The following is a 17,201-nucleotide window of genomic DNA, read 5'->3' on the forward strand; positions in this document are numbered from 1 at the left end:
GGGGTGGGATACCGACGGGAGGGCAACTAAAGTGAAAAAAAGTTCATTCAAAATTTATGAAAAAAAAAAGGTTTTTTTTTGCCATTGGGACTTGTGGTCGTATTTCCACAAGCCCCAATGGCTTGTGGCAGGGCTCCCTGCTGTCTGACTGACGGCAGTGAGGGCTCAGCACCTGTTCTGCATGTGAAAGATCACATGCAGAACAAGAGCTGTGTAAACACAGCCCTGTGTAGCACTGACATCGGCTGTAGCGTCGCTACAGCCGATCGCAGTGCAGGGAGGGGATGTCAGTCACTGACTCCCCTCCCCAGACCTGTGAGCAATTGGTGTAAACACCAGTCGCTCACAGGAGCTGCTTCCCGGCAGCCAATCATGTACTTTAGTACATGACATGCTGCTATTGGCTGGGCTGAGCAGCCCCAGCCAATAGCAGCGCTCGTAGCTGCAGGGAAGCACTTCCCGGCAGCCGAGGACCCGGACGGTACCGTAGGAACCATTGCCCCCCTCCGGGCCCCGTGCGATTACCGTACATGTACGGCGGCTGTCCATTAGTCTGGACAACATACACCGTACATGTACGGCGGATGTCGGGAAGGGGTTAAAGAGCAACTCAATGCAAAATTTTTATTGCAGCAATGTGCTGCAACTATTCCCCGACCCCTGGAAACAGTGTATTCTCCTAACCTTAGTATAGAAGAATACACTGTTTTCTCCCCTCTTATCTGCAGCTTTGGGTCCCGGTGCGATGCTCTGCAGTCGACCCGACATGGTTTCATGCACGGGAGCAACGCTGAGAAGGCGCTTGCTATTGGCTGATTGCTGTGTCAATCAAGCATGACTTATCAACCAGTCAATAGCGAGTACCCTCTCAGCGCTGCTGCCTTGGAGGAGCCGACACCTTTAGGCCGGCTGCAGAGTGCATATGAGACATGCGCTGCAGGTAAGAGAGGAGAGGAGAAAACAGTGTATTCACATATACTAAGGTTAGGAGAATACACTGTTTCCGGGGGGTGGGGAACAGTTGCAGCACATTGCTGCAATAAAACATTGCTTTGATTTGCTCTTTAAGTCCCTTGAAAAATAATTAAAGGAGTGTTGTTGACGCGCCCCCTGGGCCGTGGGGTACGCGGCAGACGGGCCTCTGGTTGCTGGGGGATATCACAGTAGCTGGTCCGGTCCGTGACCCAGGGCGGTCAGTAAAAGGGGGAATTCGTTTATAGGGGATTTGGGAAAGTTCGTGACGCCACCTGTGGAATGTGGCTAAGGGGTGCCGCGCTGAGGAGCAGTCCTCTGGAGCTGGTGTTACAGCAGCAGGGATGGTGTGGCTCTCCACAGGTAGAGCAAGCTCCAGGGCAGCGTGGGGTGTAATGGATGGTGGTGCAGGGGAGAGACGGCAGGATGGTCCCAGAGGAAAGACGGACACTCACACGGGGGTAAGCTTCAGTACCTTTACTGGTGATGTTGCAGGCACGGTCCAGGGTACTCCAGGCGAAGGGCACACTTTTGGACTCTCCCCAGTGAGCGGGTATAGGGCCTCCTGATCCGTTGCTTTAGTCTCTAAGCTTCTGACCTGCCTGGAGCGAGGCCTAGCTTGGTTACTGTCTCTCTTTGCACCTGCTGACCTGGTTGTAGGGCCTTCTCTTTGGAGATCCCTCTCCCTGGATGCTGGGACCTCCGTGACTCCTAGCCCTGGTACTGTAGTCAGCGTTTGGTGAACCAGGGACCTGTAGTCCTCCAGGGGTTCCGGTGGTTCCTACTGGGTGTAAATGGTCCCTGTATGCGCGGACCCGGTGTCCGGTATATATATTGGGGTGAGCGGGTATGCTCCTCTGCCCCCCTCACTACTTCCTCCTTCTCCTCTCGCCTTCGGCCTACTCAAGGCCCTCACTAGGCCTTCATACGTGCTGTAGGCCTTGGCTCGCCTAAGCACAGCAGCCAGCTCGCTGCCCCTTCACTGCTCTCTGAGCATCAGCACGCTCTCTGCTCAACTCTAAGCTGTGTTCCTCTCTGTCTCTGAACACTAAACTGAAACTGAACTGAGCTGCCTAGCTCCACCCTCCCTTTATATATCCCTAAAGGGCTCCCTCTGGTGGTCTGAGGTGGCAGGGTGGAGGTGTGTGAATGTATGAGGGCCTCTTGTGGAGAAGTCCATCCATGCACCCTTCTGGGTTCTGTGGCACCAATGCGCAGCAGGGCGCCACATTCCCCCCTAGTAAAACACAGTACTCCTGGACTGAAGCATTTTTTTCTCAAAACAGGTTAAACAATAACAATAACAATTCTTCCCTTTATGGGAGGCATTTGTCTTGAACGTTACAGGTAACATTATAATACAATAATAACAATAAAGTTACAGCAAGTCCCGTAACCTGGTGTCCAACGTAGGCCCTGGGCGTGGCTACAGGGCATAGGTGATCCAGGTGCTGGACCACGTCTTCGTCCACGCCAAACGGGTTTTTGTTCCGTGGTCACTTAAGGGGCACTCCAGGGAGTGCAACTATGTATAGAAACAGTTTTTGGGCTGCTCACAGTCCTCAGCCACCGAGTCCTTGTACCCTTACGGGTAACTAATAAACACATATTTCAGTTTATACAATAAACATTGTGCAATACCCTACTGGGTAACTATTTATACTGCAGGTATTTCTCTATTTACTCCCTATACCTGACAGGGGTCTGACCTTTTGTGCTACGTGATGACCTACTTAGTACTGGGATGCGTGTAGTGTGGATGTTTGCGCTATTTTCCGCTCTATGTGTTGGTGGACTGCAAGACTGCCTTAACCTCTCTACGAGACTGGCAAGTACACTGGTTCCTGGGCCTACTGGCTCTGCTTCTACTGGTAATCCTTCTTCTGGGGATTCTTTCTGAGCAGGCTCTTCCGGGGCACTTACAGGTCTTACTTGCAGTGGAGAGTCTTCTGGCTGTTGGTAGAAGTGTAGCACAAGTATTATTACCGCTCCATCCAGTTGAGGCCAATCTGCCGGGAAATCGCCTAAGACAGTATGGAGTACTTCTTCTTTAGGCTCCTCCGGTACGGTGAGAGGCACTTCCTCCTGGAGCTTCAGCGGACTTGGGCACAACTTCAGATGGTCTCTCGATACCGTTGCAGTTCTTCCTCCGTCTTTGCTTATTAGACAGGTTTTCCTATTGTCGAATCTGGAATTCAACACAGTGTAAGGTTCTTTTTTCCACTGGTCGTCAAGTTTGTGGCTTCTTCTCTTTTGTTTCAGCACAACTTCTCCAGATGTCAAGGGTTCAGCTGGTGCACATGTTGTTCTGTGCTTTCTGCTTATCTCTCACCTTACTTAGACTGTCTTCAACACAGGCCTGTACTCTCCTGTACTGCTCCTGTCGAGTCGCATCCCAGTCTTCAGTGGACATATCTGCTTCTGGCTCTACCACTCCAAGCTCCAAGTCCATGGGCAACTTTCCGGATCTTGCTCTCATGAGGTACGCTGGAGTACAATTGGTGGAACTCACAGGTGTGTGATTGTACAAATCTACCAGGTCAGGTAGTTTGTCTGGCCACTTGTTTCTTTCCTCTAGAGGTAAGGTCTTCAACAGGTCAATGACTATGTTATTCATCTTTTCACATAACCCATTGGTTTGGGGGCGGTACGGTGTAGTCCGGATCTTCTTACACCCATACAGATGGCAAAACTCTTTGTACAGCTCGGCTTCAAAGGCTGGGCCTTGATCCGTCAGCACCTTTTCCGGGTATCCATGGGGCCTGCAGAAGTAGACTTGAAACGTCCTTGCTGCAGTTTCTGCCATCAGATCCTTGACGGGGGCTACCACCAGGAACCGGGAGTAGTGATCCACCATGGTCAGGGCATACGAGTAGCCTGACCTGCTGGGTGACAGCTTGATGTGATCCAGGGCAACGATCTCCAGGGGCTGGGTTGTCTTGATGGACTGCAGGGGTGCCTTCTGGCTGCTGTAGTCTTTTCTTCTGAGGCTACAGGGTCCACAATCCCGGCACCACCTCTCTATGTAGCTCCGCATTCCAACCCAATAAAATCGACTCTTCAGGAGAGTTTCCAGCTTCTTCCAGCCAAAGTGCCCTGCTTGATCGTGGTAGGTCTCCAACACCATCTGAATGTCTGTCCTGGGCACTACGATCTGCCATACCATCTCATGGGTCCTAGGGTTGGCATACCTTCGGCCCAGCTTCTCTCTATAGATGAACAGCCGGCTTCTCTCATTCCACAGTTGCATGGCTTGTGGAGAAGCGTCCTTCTCCAGGGAGGATCCTTCCTGAGTTATCAGCTCCTTGATACGGCTGACAACCGGGTCTCCTTCCAACTGTGGTGAGGTAAAGGGTTTAGTGTCTTACCACGATACCACCTGGAGGTGCGCTGCTCGTGGACCATCTCATTTCTATGGAAGGCAGGTAGCTCAATCTCTTCCAGGTCATCCACTTCTTCTTCAGTATCCGACTGGTGCGGCATTCTGGATAGGGCATCAGCATTAGCGTTCTTGTGGCCTGCCCGGTACTTTATGGGGAATTGATAGTTTGACAGCCGGGCCATCCAACGCTGTTCCATGGCTCCCAACTTGGCTGTCTCTAGATGTGTCAAGGGGTTGTTGTCAGTGTAAGCCGTGAACTTACTTGAGGCCAAGTAGTGCTTGAATAATTCAGTGATGGCCCAGACCAAGGCCAGGAGCTCCAACTTGAAGGAGCTATAGTTTTCTGGATACCTCTCGGCAGGACAGAGCTTCCTGCTGGCATAGGCAATCACCTTCTCTTTGCCATACTGCTTCCGGCTTAACACAGCTTCTAGTCACTCGTTGCTGGCATCATTTTACAGCAGGAAAGGTTGGCTGTAGTCAGGATAGGCCAGGATCTCTTCACCAGTCAGGATCTCTTTCATCACTGCAAAGGACTCAGCCTGCTCTTTACCCCACTGCAAGGGGGGGATCATGCCTCTGTTGGACTGTCCTACCAGGAGATCTTGCAAAGGCGCTGCCTTCTTGGTGTAGTCCTTCACAAATCTCCGGTAATACCCGACCAGTGCCAGGAACTGACGTACCTCCTTGAGATTCTTCGGCTCCGGCCATTTCTGGATGGCAGTGACCTTCTCCTGGTCTGGTGCTACTCCTTCTGTACTGATGATGTGCCCCAGGTAGTGAACCTTCCGTTTGAGCAGGTGGCACTTGGAAGGCTTCCATTTCATCTCATACCGGGACAACGATTCAAATACCTCCGCCAGGTGCTTCAAATGGTCCTCATACGTCTTGGAGTACACTATCACGTCATCCAGGTATAGCAGCACGGTCTCAAAGTTACGGTGTCTCAAACAGCACTCCATCAATCTCTGGAACGTTCCAGGGGCGTTGCAGAGTCCGAACGGCATACTGTTGAACTCGCAGAGTCCCATCGGGGTAGTGAAGGCCGTCTTCTCCCGGTCCTCCTCAGCAACTGCTACTTACCAGTACCCACTAGTGAGGTCAAGGGTAGAGAAGTAATTTGCAGACTTTAATGCAGCCAGGGATTCCTCTATACGGGGCAAAGGGTATGCATCTTTATGTGTTATGCGATTTACCTGTCTTGTAATCTACACACATCCTCATGCTTCCATCCTTTTTCCTGACTAGGACCAGGGGAGCTGCCCAGGGGCTACAGCTATCTCTTATTACCCCTGCCTTCTTCATGTCGTGCAACATTTCCTTTCGCTTTCTGGTAGTGTGCTGGTGGGATTGGCCTGTAACATTCTTTGATGGGTGGATGGTCACCTGTGGGTATATAGTGTTGTACCCCTTTAATCCTCCCTAAATCAAGTGGGTGTTTCTGAATACCTGCTCGTATTCCTGGACCTCCTTGTATACACCTTGTTTTTGATGGACTGGAGTGGCGTCAGTCCCAACATGGAGCTGTTGACACCAATCCTCTAACTTAGCTTCGGAGCCATTGCCCTCCACTGTATCTGGTGGGGTCAAGGATTCCACTGTGTGTATGGCCTTATTATCCACAGTATACAACCTGGCAACAGTGGCATATCTTGGTAATTTAACTTCATCTTCCCCATAATTTAGAACACGTACGGGTACCTTCCCATTGCGTACACCAACCACCCCTCTGGCAGTTAAGAGTGTAGGTCTGTGCTCCAAACTAATGGGCTCCACTACCGCCTGATAGTTCTGTCCTTTGAGACCTATTGCTGCTCTACACCAAATCAGCATTTCACTCATCGGGGGAATCACAATGGGTACCGGGTCTGTCACCCGTACATTACCAATTTCACCGCCTGTTAGCTTTACCTGTTGCTGGTACATAAGGGCTCGGATTTCTTTCTGCAGCACCCTTCTCTGCCCTGGTTTGGCAGTGTCAGCTATCTGTTGGGGCAAGAACAACACTTCTCCCAAACAGTTACTAACAATATTAGTGCCAAGTACCATATACAAGTTTGTATCATCAGGATTAGTCTCTACTACAATTAGTCCCTGGTCCTTCAGTTCCACTCTTCCCACCTTTACTGCAACATCCTTAACCCTGACTAGGTTAAGGGGGAGGCCGTTTGAGGCATAGACGGAAAGATTTGGATCTGATGGGTGAAGTTCGTCTATGGACCAGAACCTTTTGTAGAGGACATCAGGCATGATGGTTACCTGAGATCCTGTGTCCAGCAGAGCGGGTGTCGCGATGCCGTCCAGTACAATGGACAGGAAAGGTCTTCCTCCCACGAACCTGCGATACCAGTTTGATGGGCCTGGGGGGTCTACTCCTGGGTGTCCGCCCTCGGCCCCAGGGTTTTCCCGTTTAAAGGACAGCTCTGGATGGCGTGACCTGTCTTGTGGCAGCGGTGGCAGACAGGGTCCCTCGGCGGGCGGCGTTGGTCGCTGGTCCTCCCAGGGGGTGGCATTGTCCTCCTCCTCCTTCTCATCCAGGGGACATCCTCAGGGCTGTCGGCTAGCAGGATCCTTCCTTCTGCCTCGGGCTCCGTCCGCAGCTGCAAGGCACTTAGTACAGTGGTCAGGATTTTGCTCAACTGACGCACTTCAGAGCGCAGGCTGTCCAGCTCACTAGGGGATGTTGCTGGAACCTTGGCTTCAGCAGCCACCGGGGAAAAGGTGGACGCTGCAGGCACTGGGGTGGCCCCACCCTGGTAACATTGGATAGCAGTTGTTTCCAGGGGCTGCAGTCCTTTTATAGCCATGTCCTTAAGGGTGTCAAAGGTGGCATCTGGATGATCCAGGGCCCACCAACGCACAGTCCTGCTCTCCTCTTGAGACCTCAGTCCCCGGATAAACTGTTCCTTCAGCATTTTATTTTCATTATCGATGCTGGTTGGACTAACCTGTTTCAGAGCTTGCAGGGCCCCTTGTAAACGCCAGGCATAGTCCCGAACACTGTCCTCCGGTTGCTGAGAGCAGTTGTAGAACCTCATCCGGAGGTCTGTCTCAGTACGATTCTCAAAGACAGTCTGTAACTTTTTAAAGATTGCGGACACTGACTCCTGGTCTGCGGCCGATCAGGTTTCTACTTCTCGCTCTGCAGCACCAGTCAATTGTCCCAATACAACAGCGGCTCTTTGCTTGCCTGTCATAGAGTACATGTCCAGTATACCCCATATTTTCCTTTTAAATCCAGACAGGGTATCTGGTTTGCCGCTGTACTGGGGGAGCCACTTTGCTCCAGGGATGTACGGTAGGGCCATGGGTATGACAGGGGTTACAAGCCCTGGTGGTGGAGCGGCTGCTCCGGCCTGCTCGGCGCCGAGCGTGGGTTGATTATCAGAGCCGGTAACCGGTACTCCGGAGTTGTGCTGCTCTTCGGACATTCTGGCGCCCCCCTAACGAACCGTGGCCTACCTTCTTTTCTTCCGGTAGACCGCAGCTCCGCAGGTGACGGTCTTCTTCAGGACCTTGCGTCCTGCGTCAGAGCGTTCAACGGCGCTCCTTTCAGGACCTGGCGCTTCCTGGTTTCACGTCGAGGCGTGGGGCGTGTCCGAGGCTTTTCGCTCTTTAGCAGGTACGCCTCTCAGTTTCCCGCGGTTACGCCCTTCTTCCCGCTCGGCGGCCCAACAATGGCGGCAATCTTCGCCACAGTTAAATACACAGTTTTTGATTAAAGGCGCACAGTACCCGGTGGCAATGGGCACAACACTCCGTCGTTGCAGCGGGCACGGAATCCTGTTCGTGACGCCAGGAAGAGATGACGCGTCTAGGGGATGGGGACGACTCGGCGCCCGGGCCTTGTTGTTGGTTTTGGGGGATGCCGCGGTGGCCGGCTCCCGGGGCCGTACCCTGGGCTCACTCTTAAAAAGCAAGGAATGGGGAAAGTTTGTGACTCCACCCGTGGTGTCTGGTGAGGATCACCAGCGCTACTGCAGTCCTCTGAGGCCGGTGGTCAGGCAGCTTAGTTGGTGTGGCTCCCCACAGGTGGAGCGGGGCCTCAGGGCAGCGTAGGAAAAGGGATGCAGGACAGAGGAGACCCAGCTGGGTCAGGAGAAGAATAGGCACACTCACAACAGTTCACTTCAGTACCTTTACTGGTGGTGTTTCAGGCACGATCCAGGGCACTGTAGGGTGAAGGGTGCATTTCAGGACTCTCCCCAGTGAGCGGGTTTGGGGCCTCCTGTTTCTTGCCTTTCCCTGACAAGTTTATGACCTGCCTGGAGCTAGGCCTAACTTGGTCTCTGTCTTGCACCTGCTGACCTGGTGGTAGGGCCTTCTGTTGGAGATCACACTCCCTGGTCTCTTGGGCCTCAGTGACTCCTGACCCTGGTATAACGGTCAGCGTTTGGTGTTCCTGGGACATGTAGTTCGCCAGGGGTTCTGGTTGTTTCTGCTGGTCCTAGAGATCCTTGCAGACACGGTCCCGGTGTCCGGTATATGGTCTTGGGGTGAGCTGGCTAAGATCCTCTGCCCCCTATGTAGCTCGCTTACTCCACTTGCCTTCTGCCACGCTCGGGGCCCTCACTAGGCTTCACACTGGCCGTAGGCCTCGCTACTCTTCACCGCTCTTATGGCATCGGCACGCCTAAGGCTCACTAACCTAAACTCAATGAGTTTGGGCTGGACTAACAACCTCTCTGGCTGCAGCAGACTGACTTTAGACTGTGTCTCCAGGCTGTAGATTCCAGACTTAGACTGTAACTGAACTCCTTACAGACTTGACTTCAGACCAGACTGCTCCAGACTGAACTGCCTAGCTCCACCTTCCCTATTTATATCCCTAGCGGGCTCCCTCTGGTGTTCTGAGGTGGAAGGTGGAGGTGTGTGTATGCTGTGAGAGCCTCTTGTGGAGGAATCCGTCCATGCACCCCTCTAGGATCTGTGGCACCAATGCACAGCAGGGCGCCACAAATACTGAAAGTGCCATTTAAATGGTCTTGCAGAACCACATACACCCGCAATTAAATTCATGGCCGTCCTTGAAACTCACATGGCAGCCGGAGGTCTCGTTAAAGAGGAAGTATAGGTTCAACTTACCTGCCGGATTCGGACCCACGGCGGCACGATTATCACATCTGGATTAGCTTCTCCTGGTCCCCGACGGCTCCTTCACCCTCTTCTTGGCCTGGTTAAGTCCCGACACAGTGCTCCATGCACCAGCAGAAAAGTCGGAGCACTGAGCGGGACCATTTGTCCTTTTTGCTACTGTCAAACACAAATTCAAATGCAATAGACTTAAAGGGGTAGGACCAACTTCAAGATCCCCCCTCATTATACAGAACACAGCAGCATATTACTTTTTGTAATATGCTTCCTATGTCCCTGTGGCTGCTGGGGGGGCTGAAGCAGGACACCCCTGGAGCGATGCTATTTGCATCACCCATGTAGTTCTATAACTGAGCTGGCCAGACATGAGCACTAGCGCATACTCTGGCCAGCATTCCTGGCTATAGCTCGCTACAGCGCATGTGTGTCTATAACCATGGCTATAGCCACACATGCGCCATGTGTGCCATGACCCCGAGCGTTTATGGGAGTTGTAGCCTCCCATGAGCTGTGGTACACAGTCGCGTTCCCCCTAGTGGTGGTCGTACATCCACCGCGTTCAGTGGGAGCGCGCGCCGGGACTTTTGTGGGTCACGCTGCGGTGGCGGGAGCTGGCACCACAGTGCGACCCGCATCATTAGGCTGCTGGGACGACTGGGCAGCCCTCCCCAGAAGTTCCAATAGTTGGGCCAAACCCTTTAAATGGACTGTTACCATTTGATCAACACAACATGCATAGCATTTTGAATGTGCAAAATAACTTATGACAGACAATGTTTTGCTATGTCTCTTTAGTTCTCATCTGAAAAAAGATGTTTGTTTAACATTATATTTATTTTTTTCCCAGGTATGGCAATACATGACTGGGCCACACAAACATATAAAAGTTATACCATATCTTGGAGATCATTCTGTAAATTTTCCAACTCCTCATGGAAATTCAAAATCTAACCGTTTTTTCATACCGTCCACTCCATCGCTATTAATAAAATGTAGACAACATTACTCCAGTGCCCCAAAAAACACATACTCAAAATTGCATAGTGAGGCATCTGCAGGAGGAGATGATGGAAGAGCAGCAGTAAATCGCCCAAGAAATCTAAAACAAGTACAGAATGTTCACTATTCAGAAATTATCAGACGCAAAATTGGTAAAGATGAAATTTTTAGTACAATACAGCTGGCAGAACAAACAGATTTTGTAAGACATGTCACAATATATCCAGATCTTGTGGTGTTTGCGTGGTGAAAAGAGTTATTGGATTTTGGAAAATAGTTAATAAAAAGTTCCTTACAAGACATCGAAATGTTTGCCTATGACACCACCTTTAACCTTGGTGATTTCTACATGTCAACTTTTGTCATGAGAAATACAATGTTGGAGAAAAATCCAATATTTCCAGTAGCTTTTATGGTTCATGAAAGGAAGTTTCAAAAATACCATGAACTCTTCATTGGAGAACTTGTTAATCAGTTAAATCTAAAAGACATCAAAACTATTCCATTTGTGACTGATCGTGAAAAAGGAATTCTTAATGCTGTGAAGAAAGTGGCACAATCTATTTCACTTGTGTTATGTGAAAATCACATTTTGAGAGATATTGAATATTGGGTGAAGTCTGCTAGAGGAAAAAACGATGACATCAAGGTATTGAAGGATCATGTAGAACAGCTTAAAGATTCTGAAAGTGAAGAAGAACGGAGGAACAAATATGAAGAGTTGAAAATACTGTGGTCGCACTCGTTCGCTGAATATTTTGAACATAATTTGCATGAACACATATTCAAATTTGCAAGCAGGTTCTATACTAAGAAGTTTGCAGCATTTCAAGATAAAGGGTCAACAAATAATGTAAGTGAAAGCATGAACAAAACATTGAAAAGCACAACAGATTGGAAAGAATTGTCTTTGGACTGCCTTCTATTGTGCTTACTCCATTTACAATTGTTTTATGGTTATGAGTTCCAAAGGGCTTACTATAGTCTAGGAATGTATCACTTGAAAGCAACATTAAAGAAATTGCAGAAAGTCCCCAATGAGTACACACAATTCCCATTATATATACCGGTTGAGGAAATTTTTGAGAAGGTGAAATCAGAAAATTCCACAATTGTTCCCAGCCTTAAAAAAGAATCCACTAACAGAATGACACAGACAGCTATTGCAAACTTATGCATTGAGAACAATTTAGTTTCTTTAAATGGGCAACTACAGGTGTTTATTGTTAAGAGTCTATTTAAAAGTGATGTCCATTCAGTGTGCTTGTCACAAAAACCTCAATGTTCCTGTAATAGCTCTGGACTGTGTTTCCATTTAATTGCAGTCCAAAAGGCATGTGGAATTTTTATCCCAGATAATTTCACTTATAATCTTTCCACTTTGAGGAAACGACAACGTCGGAAAGAGGGAAAATCAGGACGTAAAAAGGCAAGAAAGAGAGATTATGACTATGAAACAGAGGCTGCACCAGATTCCGAGATGGCAACTCAGCCAAACTCAGCACAGCCAAATCTTAACCAAAAAAACCTAGAGGAGAATGTAGCAAATGAATCTCATGCAATCTTGATACCTACAGTCATGCAGTTAATAGAGAATACTCAAGACCAGTCTGCCAGTTCACACAAACTAATTGATAACCAACCAGTTTTACCGTTTTCTATGAAAGTCTCACACTTACAGAATTAACTGATGAGAATATTAAACTACAATCTCCAAAGTATGAAAGCACACCAAGAAAGTCTGATAGCTTTATAGATAGAAAGCCTTGGGATGAACCAGTAGACCTAATTGACAGTCTGACACTATGTCTAAAACCAAAGGCCTGGCTTACAGGAGAAGTAATAGACAGTGCCATAATACAGTTGGTTAAGGAATCTGGAATCTCCAGTGGTTGTTTGGCTGTTCCTCCACATTTTTTCAATGCTGTTAGTAATGGAGGACACGCATCCTTTTTACGATTTGCTGATTCCTTAGCACTTTTAAACTATGACATTTTGCTATTTCCAATAAACAGTGACCTCACTTTATAAGGACGAGGTTTCCACTGGTTTTTGGCTTTAGCAGACCTAAAATCTAAAACAGTGACAATAATGGACTCTATGATCTCCGAATACAACATACACTGTGCTGTTCTCAAAAAAATTCTCTATGGCATCCACTCTCTATGTTCCTCAGTGGAGTTTTTTGAAGATGAATGGACTTTTATTGTGAGCGCCGACTGCCCAAAACAGAATAATTCATATGACTGTGGAGTGCATGTCATACTAAATTCATGTGTGATATGTAATGGTATTAACTATGTTCATTGCTTTGACAGCAATAATGTTAGAAGGTGGATACAGACCAAGATTATGGAAGTTAATTACTCACATTTCAGCTCCAAACAAACACCACAACAAAAAATTGTGGCTGAGAAAATGAAGACCTACAGCCCATCAATGATCAAAATAATAGAAAAGGAAACAGAGCAGGAAATAAGTACTCTTGCATCCCGCTACAGCAATTCAGAAGGGTGGACATTTTGCAGGTCTTGCTATTGCACAGGTGACATTTACCATGAAGAAAAACAGATCCTGTGTGTAATGTGTCGAAATAGGTATCACCAGAAGTGTGCGGGACCGATGGGCCGACCACCAAAATATTTCCTATGTTTACAATGTAAAAGAAACTAGTGCAAAATGTTATTGCCATTTTGTTTACGGTGAGAGACTTGATATTTTTAAAAAACCTTTATATTTTAATGTGGACTTACTTTTTAAAGAGTAACTGTCCTTTTTACTAACTTTTCATTTTCCCAATCCTCCTTAGTCCAGCAGTGCCAGGTCTCCTCGAACTCCTTCTGACCCGCTGAAGATCCCGGATCCTGTATCAGAGCTGAGCAAGATGTGTCACGTGACACGGAAGTGCCAGCGCTGATACAGTGATCCTGATTGGCTGGCTGCAAACTGCTGCGAGCAGCAAGCCAATCACCTACGCACGTTTCGGCGCTGTGCCTTGACAACCCCCAGAAGAAGGCACAGCGCCGAAACGCGCGTAGGGTTGAGGATGCCTACGCTGACATAACACTACAATAAGTGAGTAATGCTCTATCCCCACTTAACTATTATGTAGGACCTTAGGTGTCTAACAAACCTGACCTCTTGGAGCAGTCTTCATGCATCTCAGGGCTTATTTTAAAGCCTTTTTGTTTTTCTACTGGTAGTTGGAAAGTTTGATGCCTTGGTATATATACTCATAGTTGGGATGGGGACATGTGAGTTATATATTTATACCTACACCTACTTCCATCATATTCTCTGTTTGGATGTGCACTGTGCACTTTTACATTTATAGCTCTAGCTTTGTGCTTGTATTGTATGGGTGGGTTGAGGTTTGTGACCTGTATATTTATATATATACATACATACATATTTTTCTATCTGCTATATATATTTATTTGTTGTGTAGTTGTGTCAGCGCCGGCATCCTTGTTATGGCTCATTATTTATGCATTTGTGCTACTTTCCTAATGAATATCTTGTCTTTTTACTAATATGTACTAATAAATTTAACAGCTTTTTGAATAGAATATGTTCGTTTACGTCATTTTTGTCTATATGAATTGTATAATGTGTGTTCTGTACATCAGGAACGAATGTGCTGAACATAGGACTTTTTGATGGTGGCACAGCTAAACTGTGCAATCAGGGAGGCAGTGAGGGCAGAGGGAGAGGGGTGGGTAGGTCTGCCCACCCCCAATCCCTATTGCAGTGGAGAGGGAGGATGATGTCTGTGACCTTTGTCAGGCAGACATCATCCTCCCTTGATGTCCACCCCTCCACATGAGTGTTCTGGCAGAGGTCAGAAGGAAATATGCCACGCACTGGACCCGGGTTTCCCACGCACAGCAGAGGATGATAGTGGCAGCACAGAACCGGACACACACAAAAAAAATCTGCCCTGTACAGCGGGGAACAATATGAAAGTTTCCATTCCCATTCAAGTGAACCTGGATGGAAAACAGACACATAAGATTCAATTATGCCTTGCCCACTGACTAAGAAGCAATACCGAGTCCTATATCAGACATGTGAACGTAAGCAGGATAATTTATTGTTCCATGAAAGCTATTTTCTTGTATTTGTTATGATGGCCTTCGTATTAACCTAGAGACCAGTATATACTAAAATACATGTTCCATTTTCAAATTTTTTGGTTAAGATAAAACCTATTATTTTATTAAAAGTTGTTTCAAAAAATTTCTATATATCTCCATTAAAAGTTATTGATGTCAACAAACCAAAGTAACCAATAAAACCCTTCAAAGATCCAAGATCCTATAAAGAACAATGTGTTGAGAATAATATAGGTATATAAGCAAGAAGTATGGTGCAAGACTGCTCATCACTCTGACATGGCCAGCCTATCTAATGCGGAGCTATGGTGCCAAGGCTCACATCTCCCAGGGGTGGGAGAAGGCGATGGACATGTAATCCTGTCAGATGCAAATAGCTTACAGGATCTGTATATCCATGGCATTCTGACCATAACCCCTTATAGAATAATAAATATACCCATATTCTTACCGGTAGTTAATGAAATGTTTCAACATATGAATTCATCATATTTTACCAATAATCAACATATAAAAGAATAATTGTACACATATTCTTACCGGGAATTGATTGAATATGACACTGGGCATGTGTATTTATGATATATCACCTATAATACCCACAAAGAACAATTATACCCATATTCCTAGCAGAAGTAAATCATACCTGTTACTGGGCATGTATATTCATTGTATTTCAACCATAATTCCCAGTAAAAATATTTATACCCTGTGACGACTTCAGTCTCGGGATCGCCGCCTAGGGTCTCCAGGCGGATGGCATTCTTCAATTAAAGGCACTTCACATGGGTTTTAAAGGTAATTCTGGCTCCTGCCAGGTTTATTTCAACAAAAAAAGATACGGCTCAGTTACAGCACTGTTCAAACACTTTTGGGCACCATGCCCCAATAATTTTCCTGGCCCACGGGCCTCTCTCGCCTGCATGGGACCCTTCAGACTTCCGGGTCCGGCTCCCTCCTGGAGCAATGCACGACACTGCGTTTTATAGATGACATCTTGATAGTGTGGAAAGGATCAGATGATTTAGTCCCTGGTTTTAATGATTACATTAATGATAATGATTTAAATCTGTCTTTTACAGTAGATACCAATAGGGATACGATTTCCTTTCTGGATATACAGCTGAGTGGAGATAGGTTGAATAGGAAAGTAGATTGTCAGCTTTTCCGCAAAAAAATCTCAGGAAATTCAATTTTGCATGCCTCCAGTCAACACCCACAACATGTAATCAGGAATATCCCCACCGGGGAATTTATCAGAGCTCGCAGGTGTTGTACTGGTGATAGTATATATAAGGAAGAATGTGACAATATCAAAAAGAGACTACAGCATAGGGGCTATAATCAAAAAACTATTGAAAAAGCTGAAATAAAAGCTAATGAAAAAAGCAGAGATCAGTATCTACTCCAGGCAAAAAAATCAGACAGGAAAGATTTCTCTAAAGAAATGATCTTCTCCACCACATATCATAGCAATTATTATAAAGTAATTAATGTTGTTCGAAAACATCTACCATTGTTAACTACTGACAGCACCCCTAGAGAAATTCTAAAAAATGGTTGTAAATTTGTTCCCAAAAAATCCCTGACAATAGGAAATGTAATCTCCCCGAGTGACCTCCGAGAAAATCCAGGTAAAATAGGTCGTACATGGTTGTCCACTAAGGGCTCATTCAGATGCGGGCAGAAGTCATGTGGTTTATGCAAATTCATGATAAATAATAACAGGTCTGTCATAAGTAATGAGGGTCAAGTATTTAATCTTAAGACTTTCATGAACAGTGCTACTGACCACTGTGTCTATATCATTTTTTTGCACGATGTGCAGAAAAACAATATGTGGGATCTACAAGCCGTAGTATAAGAAAAAGACTGTCGGAGCACATTTATGACATTAATAATGTTACTACCCGCAGTCTCTCGGGGGCTTCCAAACATTTTTTGTATGAACACAAGGGGGATTTAAGTAGCCTGCGAGTAAGTGCTTTGGAATTAGTTCCTGCTCCCCGGCGAGGTGGTGATAGGGTTAAATTGCTCCAGATGACTGAAGCTCCATGGATTCTAAAACTAAACACCAGACACCCAGCAGGACTAAACCTAAAACATGAATTGATGTATCTATATTAAAAAAGTTGGGACAAATTGAGGCATTTATCAAACAAAAGGAAGAATGTTTTTTATTCTCACGATTAATCTAGGGGAGACTGTAAATAATACAAAACAAAACATGTTAATTACATTTTGTAATAATTTCTAGCCATTCTCATATGGTCTTAAAATAGAGATTTGTATTGGAAGAGTATGCCCTTGAAATCAAATGTTAGAACAGTAATTTTTAGAAAATAGGTAATTATGTCTTTAGAAGCTCTTACAGTCACATATATATTTAAATAGTGCATCAATTGTTTATTCAATGAATTTACATATATTAAAAATTTGGGTAAAAAGTGATCAAATAATTAGTGCAGTACTAAGTGGCAGTTCACATTGTAACACATTTGTGGATGGATGTACTATAGGGTTAAACTAGTGTTTAGATCATTGCTAGCCTTGAATTAATGGCGCTAATATCACAGCTGATTCTGGAGGGTGTTATCCTTGGCAGCTCCCCTTGACTGTTTTCCTTGAAAAGTGCAACA

At 46.5% G+C, this 17,201-nt stretch overlaps 1 protein-coding gene across 1 annotated transcript; it reads left to right on the forward strand.

Annotated features, from left to right (window-relative positions):
- The first annotated feature begins 446 nt into the window (after positions 1-446).
- Positions 447-13,907, forward strand: LOC141174661 (uncharacterized). Its single transcript, XM_073659585.1, has 2 exons — positions 447-481; positions 10,296-13,907. Exon 2 carries the CDS (start codon positions 10,755-10,757, stop codon positions 12,132-12,134), a length of 1,380 nt encoding a protein of 459 aa, XP_073515686.1. The 5' UTR covers positions 447-481; positions 10,296-10,754; the 3' UTR covers positions 12,135-13,907.
- Positions 13,908-17,201: the final 3,294 nt, after the last annotated feature.

Source organism: Phyllobates terribilis, unplaced genomic scaffold (assembly GCF_046119375.1).
Source record: "Phyllobates terribilis strain yellow unplaced genomic scaffold, ASM4611937v1 Scaffold_13__5_contigs__length_258822181, whole genome shotgun sequence".
NCBI classification, from domain to species: domain Eukaryota; kingdom Metazoa; phylum Chordata; class Amphibia; order Anura; family Dendrobatidae; genus Phyllobates; species Phyllobates terribilis.